At 43.2% G+C, this 16,261-nt stretch overlaps 1 protein-coding gene across 3 annotated transcripts in view; it reads left to right on the forward strand.

The window, feature by feature from the left end:
* Positions 1-1,516: 1,516 nt before the first annotated feature.
* ciz1b (cdkn1a interacting zinc finger protein 1b) overlaps positions 1,517-16,261 on the forward strand; it is a 24,935-nt gene continuing 10,190 nt past the window's right edge. Inside the window, exons 1-7 of one of the 3 annotated variants that reach the window (XM_014161027.2) lie at positions 1,518-1,919; positions 2,191-2,309; positions 14,113-14,219; positions 14,361-14,515; positions 14,721-14,832; positions 15,703-15,781; positions 15,977-16,065. In XM_014161027.2, the coding sequence (XP_014016502.1) occupies positions 2,272-2,309; positions 14,113-14,219; positions 14,361-14,515; positions 14,721-14,832; positions 15,703-15,781; positions 15,977-16,065 (580 nt within the window). In that variant the 5' untranslated portion in view covers positions 1,518-1,919; positions 2,191-2,271. Of the gene's footprint in view, positions 2,310-14,112; positions 14,220-14,360; positions 14,516-14,720; positions 14,833-15,702; positions 15,782-15,976; positions 16,066-16,261 lie in introns of all 3 variants that reach the window. The other 2 variants (XM_014161026.2, XM_014161025.2) reach the window with 2 other exon arrangements.

Raw genomic sequence — 16,261 nt, forward strand, 5'->3', positions numbered from 1 at the left:
ATCAGTCAGAGTGACCTGGAGCGGTGATGCTGATTTTGTGTGTATCAAAAGTGCAAAAGGAGAGAGCTCTGTGGCTCAACAAGATGTCGACATATGATGTGGAAAGCTATGATTTTTAGAGTTGGGCACCGGTTAAAGGTGTCATCTCTGGTGTCTCGTTGGACATAGAGGCTGTGTGGTTTAGGGTTAACATTCCAATTCCAGGAGTGGTAGATGCACGTCGCTTGAATCAAATGATAGACAGAAAGAGGGAGCAAAGCCTATTGTTTGATGAAGTGGTTCTCCCAACTTATGCAAACTTGGGTATGTGAGATATGCGGTGAGATCGTATGTGCAGAAGCCGCTGCAGTCTTATAATTGTGAAAAGTTTGGACATGTGGCAAGTGTTTGTCGAAGGAATAAATATGTAGTAGTTGAAGAGTCCGGTGAAGTATATTGTTGTAAATGTGATGGAATCACGTTCCCGAGTTCCCGGAGTGCCCTGTACAAATGAAGGAGGTCGCAGTAGCTAGGATCAGGGCCATCCAGCAGGTCTCCTATGTGGAGGCAGTGAAAATAGCTGAAGCAGTGCGTAGAGAGGAGATGGTAGTGGATGTCCCACAGTCTGCAGCGAATGACATGCAGGAGAAGGAGCCCGACACTAATAGTGAAGAAGGTGGGCTTTGTTGTGTTTATAGCGCAAGTGATCAATTGCACTAGTCAAAAAAAAAAATAATCAAAGACACTAGACATCATTGTGAATGCAGCAAATAGATTTCTGGATCAGCAGGTCTTTACAGCCAAAATGTTACAGGGAGTACTGAATGAAGATGTTCCTCATTCCCAGGTTCCTAAGCCTGTGTAGGGATCTGAATTGTACAGTTGTTAAAAAAATTAAAATAAAAACATTCAGGGTAGTAGCGTGAATTTGGTTAGTGTTTTTGGTTTTTGGTATGAATTTGTTCATCCAAAACATGTTTTTGGGGTATTATTTAGTACTCCATACAGTAGGTGGCAGCAATACACCTTATGAGTATAGTCTGCCAATAAACATCAAAGAAGAACACTGCTCTAGCAAAGATTTGTATCACTAAACTAAGATAGATCACAGCTTGTCGTTTCCAATGGGGAACACATGAGTCATAGTAGGCAGAACAAGCAAGGAGGTGGGTAGAGCCAGCACGCGCTAGCGATATCCCTCCCATTGGCGCGTTCTAGTAAACGTATACCTATTTCCGTTTGGGAACGCCTACTCAGTGAAGTTCACGTATGCAATAACTCAATTGGCATTTGCACTCCTAAACAGACTTAAAAAAAAAAAATTTTGGCAAAGAGTAAAGTCTACAAAACGTAGTCCACTCTGTTCATAACAGATGCTACCTTTGGTAACAGAAAACTGTATTGAGATCAAATGTTTAATTTATTAGAAAAATTGCTGAATTTCGGCCAAAATCCATCCCGTTCCATCTTCTCCCTCTGCGCGTTAGTGGGCTTTCTCTCAGTGGAAACGCCAACCGGATGCTCATCTGTCTCATTATTCTATCTGTTTTTCTAGCTTCTGCCACCTTTCACCAAAGAACTTATCCTGTGCTTTCAACGCAGATGCGGAAGTGCGACACTGGAGGAGGCGGTAATTGAGACGCATCCAATGCAAAACACAAACTGACTAATTTCGATGTGGATTTATTTATTTGTTTAAATTGAATTTAGATTGACGCACCAGTATATCAATCGACTCTAGGGGATTCTTACATGCGGGACTTTTACTTAGAACATTTCCGAAATACCCCTGACACGGAAGTACTTTTTTTAGTGTTGCTGACGAGACGCTGATATAGTATTCATGAACTGGAGCTTGTGTACATAGCCAACAAACAAGTTTTGAAAGTGATAACAGTAGCTACTGTCTTTGAAACCACCTAAATATATGTGCCACGGAAGTAGGTATTGTAATTGCACAGCTACAGCGCATTTCTTGTTAATTTTATATTTTCAGCTTGCTAACGTAGCTATGCTTCATAGTACAGCTAAACTGGCTAGCTGTCTAGTTTGGTAGTTAGCTAACGTCATCTAGACAAACTAAATTACTATGTCAGCTGTACCGTTAATTAGACAAGCACATATGTAGCCAACCATATTTGCTGTTAGCTAGCTACTTCGTAGTAGCTAGTTATGTAACGTTAATTAGCTAGCAATATGTTCGGTCATCAGCAACACCTCCAACAGCAGCAACGTATTTGGCAGCTTCAACAACATCTCCAACAACGCCAGCAGCTGCAAACAACCCAACTCATGCCATCCCAACTTCCACACCAGCACCAAATGAACCGGTAAAACATTCCTGCATGGGTGCTCTCTTTCAATCCCACTGAACCTAGATAATCTGGACACATTACATTTTTAACGTTTTTATTTCTGATAAACATCCGCCATGGAGCCCAGTTTCCTAATATTTGCTGAATGTCCCAACTGCTTGTAGTTTTGAAGTAATCATGAAAAAAACAGACCTTATTTCAGGGCATTTTTCACCCTGCCAGCTCCTATTAGTTGTATTGAGCATCATGGCACCAACTCACCTTCTGAAAGTTCTATTCCCAGCTCATTGTTCTGCGTCACAATGCCAGCTTCGCTGGTAGGAATGCATTATTTAAGTGATAATGCCAGAGAAGCCGGTGTTTGGAAAATATATTGGCACAGGTTTTGTTAGTCCTGCGACAAAGGGGGAGAGAGACTAATGGGGGGGACTAATGCATTATTTAAGTGATAATGCCAGAGAAGCTGTGTTTGGAGGATATATTGGCACAGGGAGAGAGACTAACAGGGGAGAGGGAGACTATAACATGGGGGTGGGGCAGAGGGACTAACAGGAGGGGGTGGGTGGGAGACTAACAGGAGGGGGTGGGTGGGTGGGAGACTAACAGGAAGGAGGGGGAGGGAGACAGAAAGGGAGGGAGATTAACAGGGGGGAGAGGGAGATTAACAGGGGGGAGAGGGAGATTAACAGGGGGGGAGAGGGAGATTAACATGGGGGAGGGGCAGAGGGCCTAACAGGAGGGTGGGAGACTAACAGGAGGGATGGAGACTAACAGGAAAGAGGGTGAGAGGGAGCCTAACAGGGGGGAGAGAGATTAACAAGAGGGAGCGTGAGCGACTAACAGGAAGGGAGCGTGAGCGACTAAGAGGAAGGGAGCGTGAGCGACTAGGGAGCGTGAGCGACTAACAGGAAGGGAGCGTGAGCGACTAGGGAGCGTGAGCGACTAACAGGAAGGGAGCGTGAGCGACTAGGGAGCGTGAGCGACTAGGGAGCGTGAGCGACTAACAGGAAGGGAGCGTGAGCGACTAACAGGAAGGGAGCGTGAGCGACTAGGGAGCGTGAGCGACTAACAGGAAGGGAGCGTGAGCGATTAACAGGAAGGGATGGGGGAGAGGGGGAGACTAATGGGAGGGAGACTAACAGTTGGGAGCGGGTGAGAGAGAGACTAACAGGAGGCAGGCAGAGAGAGATACTAACAGAACTGATTTTAGAATTAAAAGACTCCAAAGAACGGCCAATTTCAGGTCCAGTACCATCTTTGGGACGCAGGTGTGAAAGATTCAGCAGACTGCTGGCATTACCCATCTGGCTAAAAGACTGCTGTAGCTCTGCTGGAGTCACTTTTATTGATAACTTTGACACCTTCCTCTATATTCAGAACCACATTCCTGTAAAGCTTAGAGACGATCTAATGTTATAGTGTTGAAGTAATATGGCTACAGGTTCATCTGCCTCACCTAAAGCCCATTCTTGTGGGAGCTGCTATAGACCACCAAGTACTAACAGTCAGTATCTAGATAATGTGTGAAATGCTTGATAATGTATGTGATGTATGTATGTGATCAACAGAGATGTACAGTTGAAGTCGGAAGTTTACATACACTTAGGTTGGAGTCATTAAAACTCGTTTTTCAACCACTCCACAAATTTCTTGTTAACAAACTATAGTTTTGGCAAGTCGGTTAGGACATCTACTTTGTGCATGACACAAGTCATTTTATCAACAATTGTTTACAGACAGATTATTTCACTTATAATTCACTGTATCACAATTCCAGTGGGTCAGAAGTTTACATACACTAAGTTGACTGTGCCTTTAAACAGCTTGGAAAATTCCAGAAAATGATGTCATGGCTTTAGAAGCTTCTGATGGGCTAATCGAAATTATTTGAGTGAATTGGAGGTGTAGCTGTGGATGTATTTCAAGGCCTACCTTCAAACTCAGTGCCTCTTTGCTTGACATCATGCGAAAATTAAAATAAATCAGCCAAGAACTCAGGAAAAGTGAAAATCAATCCCAGAACAACAGCAAAGGACTTTGTGAAGATGTTGGAGGAAACGGGTACAAAAGTATCTATATCCACAGTAAAATGAGTCCTATATCGACCTAACCTGAAAGGCCACTCAGCATTGTTATGTTTGGAGGAAAAAGGGGGATGCTTGCAAGCTGAAGAACACCATCCCAACCGTGCGCATCATGTTGTGGGGGTGCTTTGCTGCAGGAGGGACCGGTGCACTTCACAAAATAGATGTCTCATGAGGAAGGAAAATGTTGTGGATATATTGAAGCAACATCTCAAGACATCAGTCAGGAAGTTAAAGCTTGGTTGCAAATGGGTCTTCCAACTGGACAATGACCCCAAGCATACTTCCAAAGTTGTGGCAAAATGGCTTAAGGACAACAAAGTCAAGGTACTGGAGTGGCCATCACAAAGCCCTGAACTCAACCCTACAGAAAATTTGTGGGCAGAACTGAAAAAACGTGTGAGCAAGGAGGCCTACAATCCTGACTCAGTTACACCAGCTCTGTCAGGAGGAATGGGCCAAAATTCACCCAACTTATTGTGGGAAGCTTGTGGAAGGCAACCTGACATGTTTGACCAAAGTTAAACAATTTAAAGGCAATGCTACCAAATACTAATTGAGTGTATGACCCACTGGGAATGCGATGAAAGAAATAAAAGCTGAAATAAATCATTCTGTTCTATTATTCTGACATTTCACATTCTTAAAATAAAGTGGTGATCCTAACTGACCTAAAACAGGGCATTTTTACTAGGATTAAATGTCTGGAATTGTGAAAAACTGAGTTTAAATGTATTTGGCTAAGGTGTAAACTTCCGACTTCAACTGTATATTTTCTGGGAGATTTTAAATATTGACTGGCTATCATAAAGTTGCCCACTCAGGGAAGCTAAAGTCATTCTGCTACCCAAGAATAGTAAAGCCCCCTTTACTGGCTCAAATAGCTGACCAATCAGCCTGTTACCAACCCTTAGTAAACTTCTGGAAAAAATAGTTTGACCAGATACAATGCTATTTTACAGTAAACAAATTGACAACAGAATTTCAGCATGCTTATAGGGAAGGACACTCAACAAGCACAGCTCTTACAGAATTGACTGAGGATTGGCTGAAGGAAATTGATGATAAAATGATTGTGGGAGCTGTCTTGTTAGACTTCATTGCAGCTTTTGACATTATTGATCATAGTCTGCTGCTGGAAAAACGTATGTTATGGCTTTACACCCCCTGCTATAATGTGGATAAAGACTTGTCTAACAGAACACAGAGGGTGTTCTTTATTATTTTTTTTTATTTTACCTTTATTTAACAAGGCAAGTCAGTTAAGAACAAATTCTTATTTTCAATGACGGCCTAGGAACAGTGGGTTAACTGCCTGTTCAGTGGCAGAACGACAGATTTGTACCTTGTCAGCTCGGGGATTTGAACTTGCAACCTTTCGGTTACTAGACCAGAGCTCTAACCACTAGGTAATGGAAGCCACTCAAATATAATCCAGTTAGAATCAGGAATTCCCCAGGGTAGCTGTTTAGGCTACTTGCTTTTTTTCAATTTTTACTAACGACATGCTGACTGAGTAAAGCCAGGGTGGCTATGTATGCGGATGACTCAATACTATACACGTCAGCTACAACAGCGACTGAAATGACTGCTTGAGTGGGTGGCAAGGAATGTTAGCCCTGAATATTTCTAAAACTAAAAGCATTGTATTTGGAACAAAACACTCACTAAACCCTTAACCTCAACTAAATCTTGTAATAAATAATGTGGAAATTTTGAAAAGTTGAGGTGACTAAACTGCTTGGAGTAACCCTAGATTGTAAACTGTCATGATCAAAACATTGGATGGGGAGAAGTCTGTCTATAATACAGCGATGCTCTGCCGCCTTAACACTATCAACAAGGCAGGTCCTACAGGCCCTAGTTTTGTCGCATCTTGACTACTGTTCAGTCGTGTGGTCAGGTGCCACAAAGGACGTAGGAAAATTGCAATTGTCTCAGAACAGGGCAGCACGGCTGACCCTTGGATGTACAAAGAGAGCTAATATTAATAATATGCATGTCAATCTCTCCTGGCTGAAAGTGGAGGACAGATTGACTTCATTACTACTTTCATTTATGAGAGGTATTGACGTGTTGAATACACCGAGCTGTCTGTCTAAACTACTGGCACACAGCTCGGACACCCATGCATACCCTACAAGACATGCCACAAGAGGTCTCTTCACAGTCCCCAAGTCCAGAACAGACTATGGGAGGCACACAGTACTACATAGAGCCATGACTACATGGAACTCTATTCCACATCAACTGAAGCAAGCAGTAGAATTAGATTTAAAAACCAGATAAAACACCTTATGGAACAGCGGGGACAGTGAAGCAACACAAACATTGGCACAGACGCACACACACACACACACTATACATGCACATGGATTTAGTACTGTAGATATGTGGTGGAGTAGGGGCCTGAGGGCACCCAGTGTGTTGTGAAATCTGTGAATGTAATGATTTAAAAATTGTATAAACTGCCTTAATTTTGCTGGACCCCAGGAAGAGTAGCTGCTGCTTTGGCGTCCACTCCGGATGCACGTCACACACCCTCTCTTGTGCCCTTCAAACTTCACCTGCTTTCAAATGAGTTACAATTTGGTCCACATGCCCTGGTGCCACACTCTTAGCTATCCTCTTCCTGCCACTGAAGCCATATCACAGTGCTGCATTTTGAATGCCTTCAGGAACCAGCGCCTGCGGTTTCTGGGAAGGGGCCTTTGCAGGGTCCCCCACCCGATGTACTCATTTATGATGGCGATGTTGAGCATTCACCAAAACGCATACTAGCCATTTTCTGCTTGTGCGTCCAACATTGTAGTAGCTCCTCAGTCGGTCAAGATGGTCAACCCACCCATTTTCTTGTTGTAATCCATTACAAGCTCTGGAACAGTTCCTACCACTTTTTAAAAACAACTCCAAAAACACTGCCACTGTCACTTTAAGCCCAGGCTTTGTGGTACAAGCGTGAATGGTGGGGAACGTAGGCTCCCTTCTCTGGTGTACTCTCCCTCTTCCCCTCTGTTTTGTCCTCTCCCTTTGCTTTCTGCTCTCCCCCTTCTCCCTTTTCATGTTCCTCTTCTTCCACTCACCTCTCCCTCTCCTTTACTCTCCTCTCCATTCTCCTCTCGCTCCACTCCTCCCTCCAATCAGCTCTAACTCTTCCTCCCTGCCTTTTGCTGCTGAGCCCTGATTCTCCACATCACTTCCTTCGCTTTCACTGACCTAGAGGAATGGAGGGAGAGGAGCAACAAATAGGATACAATTGTGGTCGGGAACATAATCTCTCTCTCCCTTCCTTTTTTTTCCTTCTCAATCTTACACATACTCTCTTCCTAATAATGGATTTCCATAATAAATTGTGTGATACAGTTACATGCCTCCCATTCTACACACACACACACACACACACACACACTTTCTCTCTCCACCAATCAACCCTTTCTTTCTTGCCTGACAGACTAACTACAGAGTTCGCCAATGTTAGCCGATGCGTTACGAAGCTGGGACAGTTTACAAATTAATTGTATTGGTACAAACAGGACAAAACAAGCAACTTGTTAGCTGGCTAACTAAACCAATATCTAACTCATCATATGAGGTCCACTGCAAGGGCATCTACTACGCTAACACGACAGCTAAGCTGTCAAATAATAGGAAATCGAGGCAATGTGTAGCTTATGAATATTTGTGCCTAGCAAACATGACATACCATAACCTAAGCTCAACAGATAAACACAAATTACTCTAGCCTTCATTTCTATATGGCTAGTTAGTGAAAATGACAGATGAGGTTGACACTTCGTGAGCGCAGCCCAAATTCACCGCTACTTACGTTTCTTGCCTGATTGACTATTTAGCTAGCTAGTGTCATGTCTTTGGCATCATTAAAATGAAGACTGTTATTTTAACATCAATTCTCTGTAATTATTATTACGTGATTATTCTAATCATGTAAATGTAATTTAACTAGGAAGTCGGGCACCAAGGAAAATATTCAGATTACAAAGTTATAATTTTCCTAATCTTAACTTTCAGATATTTTAATATCTGATCAATTAGTCTTCTAATGAATTATTCTTTACCTCACGTTTAGTCTCATTCCAAACATCGTAAACTGTTGATTATCTGCATGAACCCAGTCTTCACTATGAAACATCCATACATCAATTGTCTCACTCATTTATTAACTAAATAATCACAGAAATTCATAAAACAACAAAGTAGATATGGTTACAAGGAAATGATGGGGGATGTGCCCTAGTGGGCTAAACCGGTATTGCAGACTGGTAGACAAAGACTGAGAAGGGCGCGAAAGACCAGACACTACACAGTTGATCATTCTAACAATTTGAAATGCTAATCCTTTGCACATGAACGCTCACTCATTCGGGAATAATTGCAATCTATCTATATATATATTTATTTATGCTCAGTGTGTCATCGTGATCTCTGTTGGAATCATCCTTTTCTGTTGGAGAGTTCATCTGAGATTCTCTTTGCGTCCCTGGAGTCTTTGGTTAGAATGGATACTTCAGAGTAACATTCAGAAATGTTCTTATAGAATAGATGTTTCGGTGGTTGTCGGTCTTCGCGTTCAATGGTACAGAATTCCTAGCTGCAGACTAGTAATTAGTATCAAAGATTTCCTCTTATTCTGTCGGTATCGATAGTCTCAGAGTTTAACCACGTGGTATGGTTAAGAATTCAGCAACGAGGAATGCATGGTCTCTACTCAAACCTTAAGCCCTCTCGGTAATCGAGGTAAGCTTGGTCTGGCTAGGAAATTCCCAAGGTGGGGGTTATATCCAGAACAGTAGGAAAGGGCTGTCCCATGACGTCTGTGCTCATGGGGCGGGCCTATGACTTAGTTAAACTCCAAAGGGAATTGGAGTTTCCTTCATTAAACAGTTTAAAATCACATTACATAATTTCACAAATAGTTTCATCTTTACTCATTCATTTTATACAACAATTAGATGCAAGCCTCACAACTGAGACTCTTGTATAAACAGAGTTATGGTAATGTGGCTGTATTGTCTCTCATGAGTTTCACAAACATTAAACGAAATGGACCGGTCGTAGCTGGATTCTCCCACGACAGTGTACACATTCTCCAAAACATGGACATTGTTAAGTTCTCAAGTTCTATGATAGAGAAGAGGTTCCTTTGTTCTCCTGTGAAACCTTCTCTCTATACTGTCTGGCCATGAGGAGAGAGACTCCTCTAGGAATTTATGACCTGCGATAACAGAGCCTGGGTGTAGGGGGAAGAGAGAGAGAGGTGATAAGAGAGAGAGGGGGATGGTGCTCGCTGTACCCAAAGATGGCCACGTCATGACACTAGCTATAGCAAGCGGCTTGGGTCTTTTCCAAATGAATTACATCGGTAGAAACAAGACAAAACAACCAACTAGTTAGCTGACTATATATACACTGCTAAAAAAATAAAGGGAACACTTAAACACAATGTAACTCCAAGTCAATCACACTTCTGTGAAATCAAACTGTCCACTTAGGAAGCAACACTGATTGACAATAAATTTCACATGCTGTTGTGCAAATGGAATAGACAACAGGTGGAAATTATAGGCAATTAGCAAGACACCCCCAATAAAGGAGTGGTTCTGCAGGTGGGGATCACAGACCACTTCTCAGTTCCTATGCTTCCTGGCTGATGTTTTGGTCACTTTTGAATGCTGGCGGTGCTTTCACTCTAGTGGTAGCATGAGACGGAGTCTACAACCCACACAAATGGCTCAGGTAGTGCAGCTCATCCAGGATGGCACATCAATGCGAGCTGTTGCAAGAAGGTTTGCTGTGTCTGTCAGCGTAGTGTCCAGAGCATGGAGGCGCTACCAGGAGACAGGCCAGTACATCAGGAGACGTGGAGGAGGCCGTAGGAGGGCAACAAACCAGCAGCAGGACCGCTACCTCCGCCTTTGTGCAAGGAGGAGCAGGAGAAGCACTGCCAGAGCCCTGCAAAATGACCTCCAGCAGGCCACAAATGTGCATGCGTCTGCTCAAACGGTCAGAAACAGACTCCATGAGGGTGGTATGAGGGCCTGACGTCCACAGGTGGGGGTTGTGCTTACAGCCCAACACCGTGCAGGATGTTTGGCATTTGCCAGAGAACACCAAGATTGGCAAATTCGCCACTGGCGCCCTGTGCTCTTCACAGATGAAAGCAGGTTCACACTGAGCACATGTGACAGACGTGACAGTCTGGAGACGCCGTCGAGAACGTTCTGCTGCCTGCAACATCCTCCAGCATGACCGGTTTGGCGGTGGGTCAGTCATGGTGTGGGGTGGCATTTCTTTGGGGGGCCGCACAGCCCTCCATGTGCTCGCCAGAGGTAGCCTGACTGCCATTAGGTACCGAGATGAGCTCCTCAGACCCCTTGTGAGACCATATGCTGGTGCGGTTGAGGAGGTCCCTCAGGAGACCATCCGCCACCTCATCAGGAGCATGCCCAGGCGTTGTAGGGAGGTCATACAGGCACGTGGAGGCCACACACACTACTGAGCCTCATTTTGACTTGTTTTAACCTCTTACATCTAGACGTTCCGCTAGCGGAACACCTGCTCCAATATCCAATGATAGGCATGGCGCGAATTACAAATTCCTCAAAAATACAAAAACTTCCATTTTTCAAACATATGACTATTTTCCAGCATTTTAAAGACAAGACTCTCCTTTATCTAACCACACTGTCCGATTTTTCAAAAAGGCTTTACAGTGAAAGCAAAACATTACATTATGTCAGCAGAGTACCAAGCCAGAAATAATCAGACACCCATTTTTCAAGCTAGCATATGTCACAAAATACAAAACCACAGCTAAATGCAGCACTAACCTTTGATCTTCATCAGATGACACACCTAGGACATTATGTTATACAATACATGCATGTTTTGTTCAATCAAGTTCATATTTATATCAAAAACCAGCTTTTTACATTAGCATGTGACGTTCAGAACTAGCATGCCTCCCGCAAACCTCCGGTGAATTTACTAAATTACTCACGATAAACGTTCACAAAAAACATAACAATTATTTTAAGAATTATAGATACAGAACTCCTTTGTGCAATCGTGGTGTCCGATTTTAAAATAGCTTTTCGGTGGAAGCACATTTCACAATATTCTGAGTAGATAGCCCAGCCATCACGGCTAGCTATTTAGACACCCACCAAGTTTAGGGCTGACCAAACTCCGATTTACTATTAGAAAAGTTTGATTACCTTTGGTGTTCTTCGTCAGAATGCACTCCCAGGACTGCTACTTCAGTAACAAATGTTGGTTTGGTTCAAAATAATCCATAGTTATGTTCAAATATCCTCTGTTTTGTTCGTGCGTTCAAGACACTATCCGAAGTGTAAAGAAGGGTGACGGGCACGATGCGTTTCATGACAAAACATTTCTAAATATTCCATTACCGTACTTCGAAGCATGTCAACCGCTGTTTAAAATCAATTTTTATGCCATTTTTCTCGTAAAAAAGCGATAATATTCCGACCGGAAAAGCGTGTTTACGTTCAGAGGGAGAAAATGAAAACATGGGATCCCCTCGTGCACGAGCCTCAGTCTGATGGTCCACTGATAGACCACTTACCAAAGGCGCTAATGTATTTCAGCCTGGGGCTGGAATTACATCATTCAGCTTTTTCCCGGGTTCTGAGAGCCTATGGGAGCCGTAGGAAGTGTCACGTTACAGCAAAGATCCTCAGTTTTCAATAAAGAGAGCCAAGAAGCCCAAGGAATGGTCAGAGAGGGCACTTCCTGTACAGAATCTTCTCAGGTTTTTGCCTGCCATATGAGTTCTGTTATACACAGACACCATTCAAACAGTTTTAGAAACTTTAGGGTGTTTTCTATCCAAAGCCAATAATTATATGCATATTCTAGTTACTGGGCAGGAGTAGTAACCAGATTAAATCGGGTACGTTTTTTTATCCGGCCGTGCAAATACTGCCCCCTATCCCCAACAGGTTAAGCTGGAGGCCCTGGGTCTCAACCCAGCCCTGTGCAATTGGGTCCTGGACTTTCTGACGGGCTGCCCCCAGGTGGTGAAGGTAGGAAACAACATCTCACCTTTGCTGACCTTCAACACAAGGGTGTGTGCTCAGCCCCCTCCTGGACTCCCTGTTCACCCATGACTGTGTGGCCATGCACGCCTCCAACAAGTTTGCAGACGACACAACAGCAGTGTGCTTGATTACCAACACAAACGAGACAGCCTTCAGACAGCCTTCAGGGACGAGGTGAGGGCACTCAGGGTGTGGTGTCAGGAAAACAACCTCTCACTCAACTTCAACAAAACAAAGGAGATGATCGTGGACTTCAGGAAACAGCAGAGGTAGCACCCCCCTATCCACATCGAAGGGACAGTACTGGAGAAGATGGAAAGTTCCTCGGCTTACATATTCACAGACAAACTGAAATGGTCCACCCACCCAGACAGTGTGGTGAAGAAGGTGCAAAAGCGCCTCTTCAACCTTAGGAGGCTGAAGAAATTTGGCTTGTCACCTAAAACCCAAATTTTACAGATGCACAATTGAGAGCATCCTTTTGGGCTGTATCACCGTCTGGTACGGCAACTGCACCGCCCTCAACTGCAAGGGTGATGCGTTCTGCACAACGCATCACTGGGGCAAACTATCTGCCCTCCATGACACCTACAGCACCAGATGTCACAGGAAGGTCAAGAAGATCATCAAGGACAACAACCACCCGAGCCACTGCCTGTTCACCCCTTTACCATCCAGAAGGCGAGGTCGGTACAGGTGCATCAAAGCTGGGACTGAGAGACAGCTTCTATCTCAAGGCCATCAGAATGCTAAACAGCAATCACTAACTCAGAGGCTGCTGCCTACATAGACTCGAATCATTGGCCTCTTAATATTAACGAATAAATGGATCGCTAGTCACTTTAAACAATGCCACTAATAATGTTTACATATCTTACATTACTCATCTCATATGTAAATACTGTATCTTATACCATCTCTTGCCTATGCCGCTCGGCCATCGCTCATCCATATATTTATATGAACGTATTCTTATTCCATCCCTTTAGATTTGTGTGTATTAGGTAGTTATTGGGGAATTGTTTGATTATTTGATAGATATTACTGCACTGTCGGAACTAGAAGCACAAGCATTTTGCTACACTCGCATTAACATCTGCTAACCATGTGTATGTGACCAGTGCAATTTGATTTGACTACCTGTGCTAATTAAATGACTGTTGCCCCTATCTGCATCTCTAAAAACTCTGGGGGGGGGGAAACAGAAGACCGACGCCACAAACGTGTTGTCACTGAAAAATTGTGTCGGCTGCAACTGTGTGGTAAAACAGTGTACAGTAAGTGTGTATTTTGCATTATCTTAAAGTAGAGGGATTTATGCTTCTAAAACCATACCGCAATTGACAACCAATTCACGTTTAGATGGAGTATATGGCTGTTTTGGCATCCAGAGCCAATTCGCCCTTTAAACAGAACATGTAAGGTCCTTGGGCTAAGGATTAACATTACGCTCCTTGATTCCAATATTGGGCTCTGACTGTTGGTGACTCAATGTTGTCACACGATTTGCTAGTAACCGGTTATCGATACTCAACTCCGATTGATATAAGAGAACGGAGTTGAGCATTCCTCAGCTACACTGAACCTAGTAATAAAGTCAAAGCACCTTATCCACATTTTTGTCTCTAATTTTCTAATTTTGATGTCAATCAGACCACCACCACCTAGCATGATCTACCTCTGCCCAGTTCCCCGGGCCTCTCTCCTTGCCACCAACCCCATGCTGCAAGGGGCACTGCTCATGCAACAACCGATGCGAGGTAAGGCTCTGTCTTCTCTTCTCGCACAGGAAGGTGGTTGATGTTTTTAGTAGCATATAGAAGAGTCATAATGCTGTGGATGTTATAGGGAAAAGGAATTATCCTCCAAGTACATACAATGTCTTCCTCCTCTATCTATAGGTAACATGCGAGGCTTGGCCATGGGTAGTCGGCTACCCTTTACTTCATCTTTGTCAGAGGGGACAAGGCAATCTCTCCTTGGACCAGCTCCTATCCCCCAAGTGGGATTGTCCTCATCAGGACCCAATCATTCCCATACACACTTTTTAAACAAGGTTCATCATCTCTTCTTCTACCACTCAGAATCTGAGAACCTTTCTGGGCAGGACCGCTACAGTATAGGCTACATCTACAGTACTGTTATCTTCTTTACTTAAATTAACATGGAGCAACTGCACATCCTAAAATGATCTGTGAGTGTAAACTATTGATTAATGATTTAATGATGTGTGGTGTTTTGTTGTGTTTGTGTCCAAACAGGACATTCGTGTTAGGAAGAGGAAGAAGGAACAGACAGGAAGTGCTGGGGGCCAGCTGAGCTCCAGCAGTGCAGAGGAGCCCGGGGAGAGGGATGATAGGACTACCAATACAGGTGAGTCCCATGGTCTTATCTCACTTATACACCTGACTCTGGAAACCCTCTTAGCTAACCTGGCAAACTATTTCTGTTGACACCCCAGCCATGAGAAAGTAACAATAAAAATCCATGTTTGACAGTCAATCTTCTGTGTGTGAACAAAGAAAATGGTGGTCTGGGTTGTCAAAAGTAAAGTACCACATTAGATACTGTTAACTAAACAAATAAATTGAATACATAAGTACTTTTTGTGTCATGAAGAAAGATGGCACTTGATTTTGTTAGGGTAAAAACTATTATTTAAAACCTGACGGACAACTATGAAAAGCTCAAACCAAGTTTATTCACGCAATGGGTCAGACAGCTGAACAGACAGACATGTTCCCACCAGCACAAGTGTATATACCCCAATTTAGGTGCAGTCTCCTCCTTCCCTCTAAACATAACTTTCTGCCTAGCAATAAAGATGTGATGTGGGTAATAAACTGTTCCTTCTCCCTTAATGTGACCTGACCTTGGCCCCCATTCCTCACTAATCCACAGCTCTCCACCCTTATTAGTGACCGCAACCATGTGATTGCCTTTTCCCTTACTTAGTAACATTCCAAGCCCCTGGCTCATATTCAACCATAATTGATTCCACCATATTCATTAATTTTACATATAATCATTCACTTCTGGTGTAGCAAGTATTTCAAATTACAACAACAACTGAAGCCAGACTGTGGCCCTTCTCCTAACCATAAGATACCTGATGTCTAACAATAACATGTTCTGCTAGAATGTAAACGTTCAAGTTTAAGTCAGAACCCATCAACTTAAAGTGTCTTGATATGCCCATTTCAATTTGTTATGATCTGGGTATGTGTTATCCTTGTTTTACAGAGATGCAGGAAGCGGAATCAGTTGGACAATTCTTTGCAAAGCAACAGGAGCCTGAGATGAAGAAGCAGAAGATGAATGGGTAAGTATCTAACTGGAGTTGTTCAGTAGGGCTCACTGCACAATGTTTTGCCATGGAAAACAAAAGTCTGTCACTCTGTGTGGTCTACCTACTGAACAGAGCCCAGTTATTCTGCCTACCACCACAGCTACGTTAAATTTAAACCTGGTTGTTTTTTTTATTAATCTTTATTTTCTGGACCGGTCTTATTCACAGGTCAGAAGAGCCTGGGAATATAAAAATTGCACAAGAAGCAGTCCAGAAGTCTGATAATAAAATGTCAACAGATGTATCTCAGCCTGTAGGTGAGTGTTTCGAAGATTTTATGGCACTTTTGATTCTGACACATTGCTGTTGTAATGAAATAGGAATCAAATCAATGGTATAGAGATTTGCAACTGACATACCAGGAGACATGAAATAGGTCATCAGGGGTGTATTTATTAGTGCACACTATAGCCAAACTCTTTGCAACGGAAAAAATTTGCAATGAAAACAAGT

Source organism: Salmo salar, chromosome ssa20, assembly GCF_905237065.1.
Source record: "Salmo salar chromosome ssa20, Ssal_v3.1, whole genome shotgun sequence".
NCBI classification, from domain to species: Eukaryota; Metazoa; Chordata; class Actinopteri; order Salmoniformes; family Salmonidae; genus Salmo; species Salmo salar.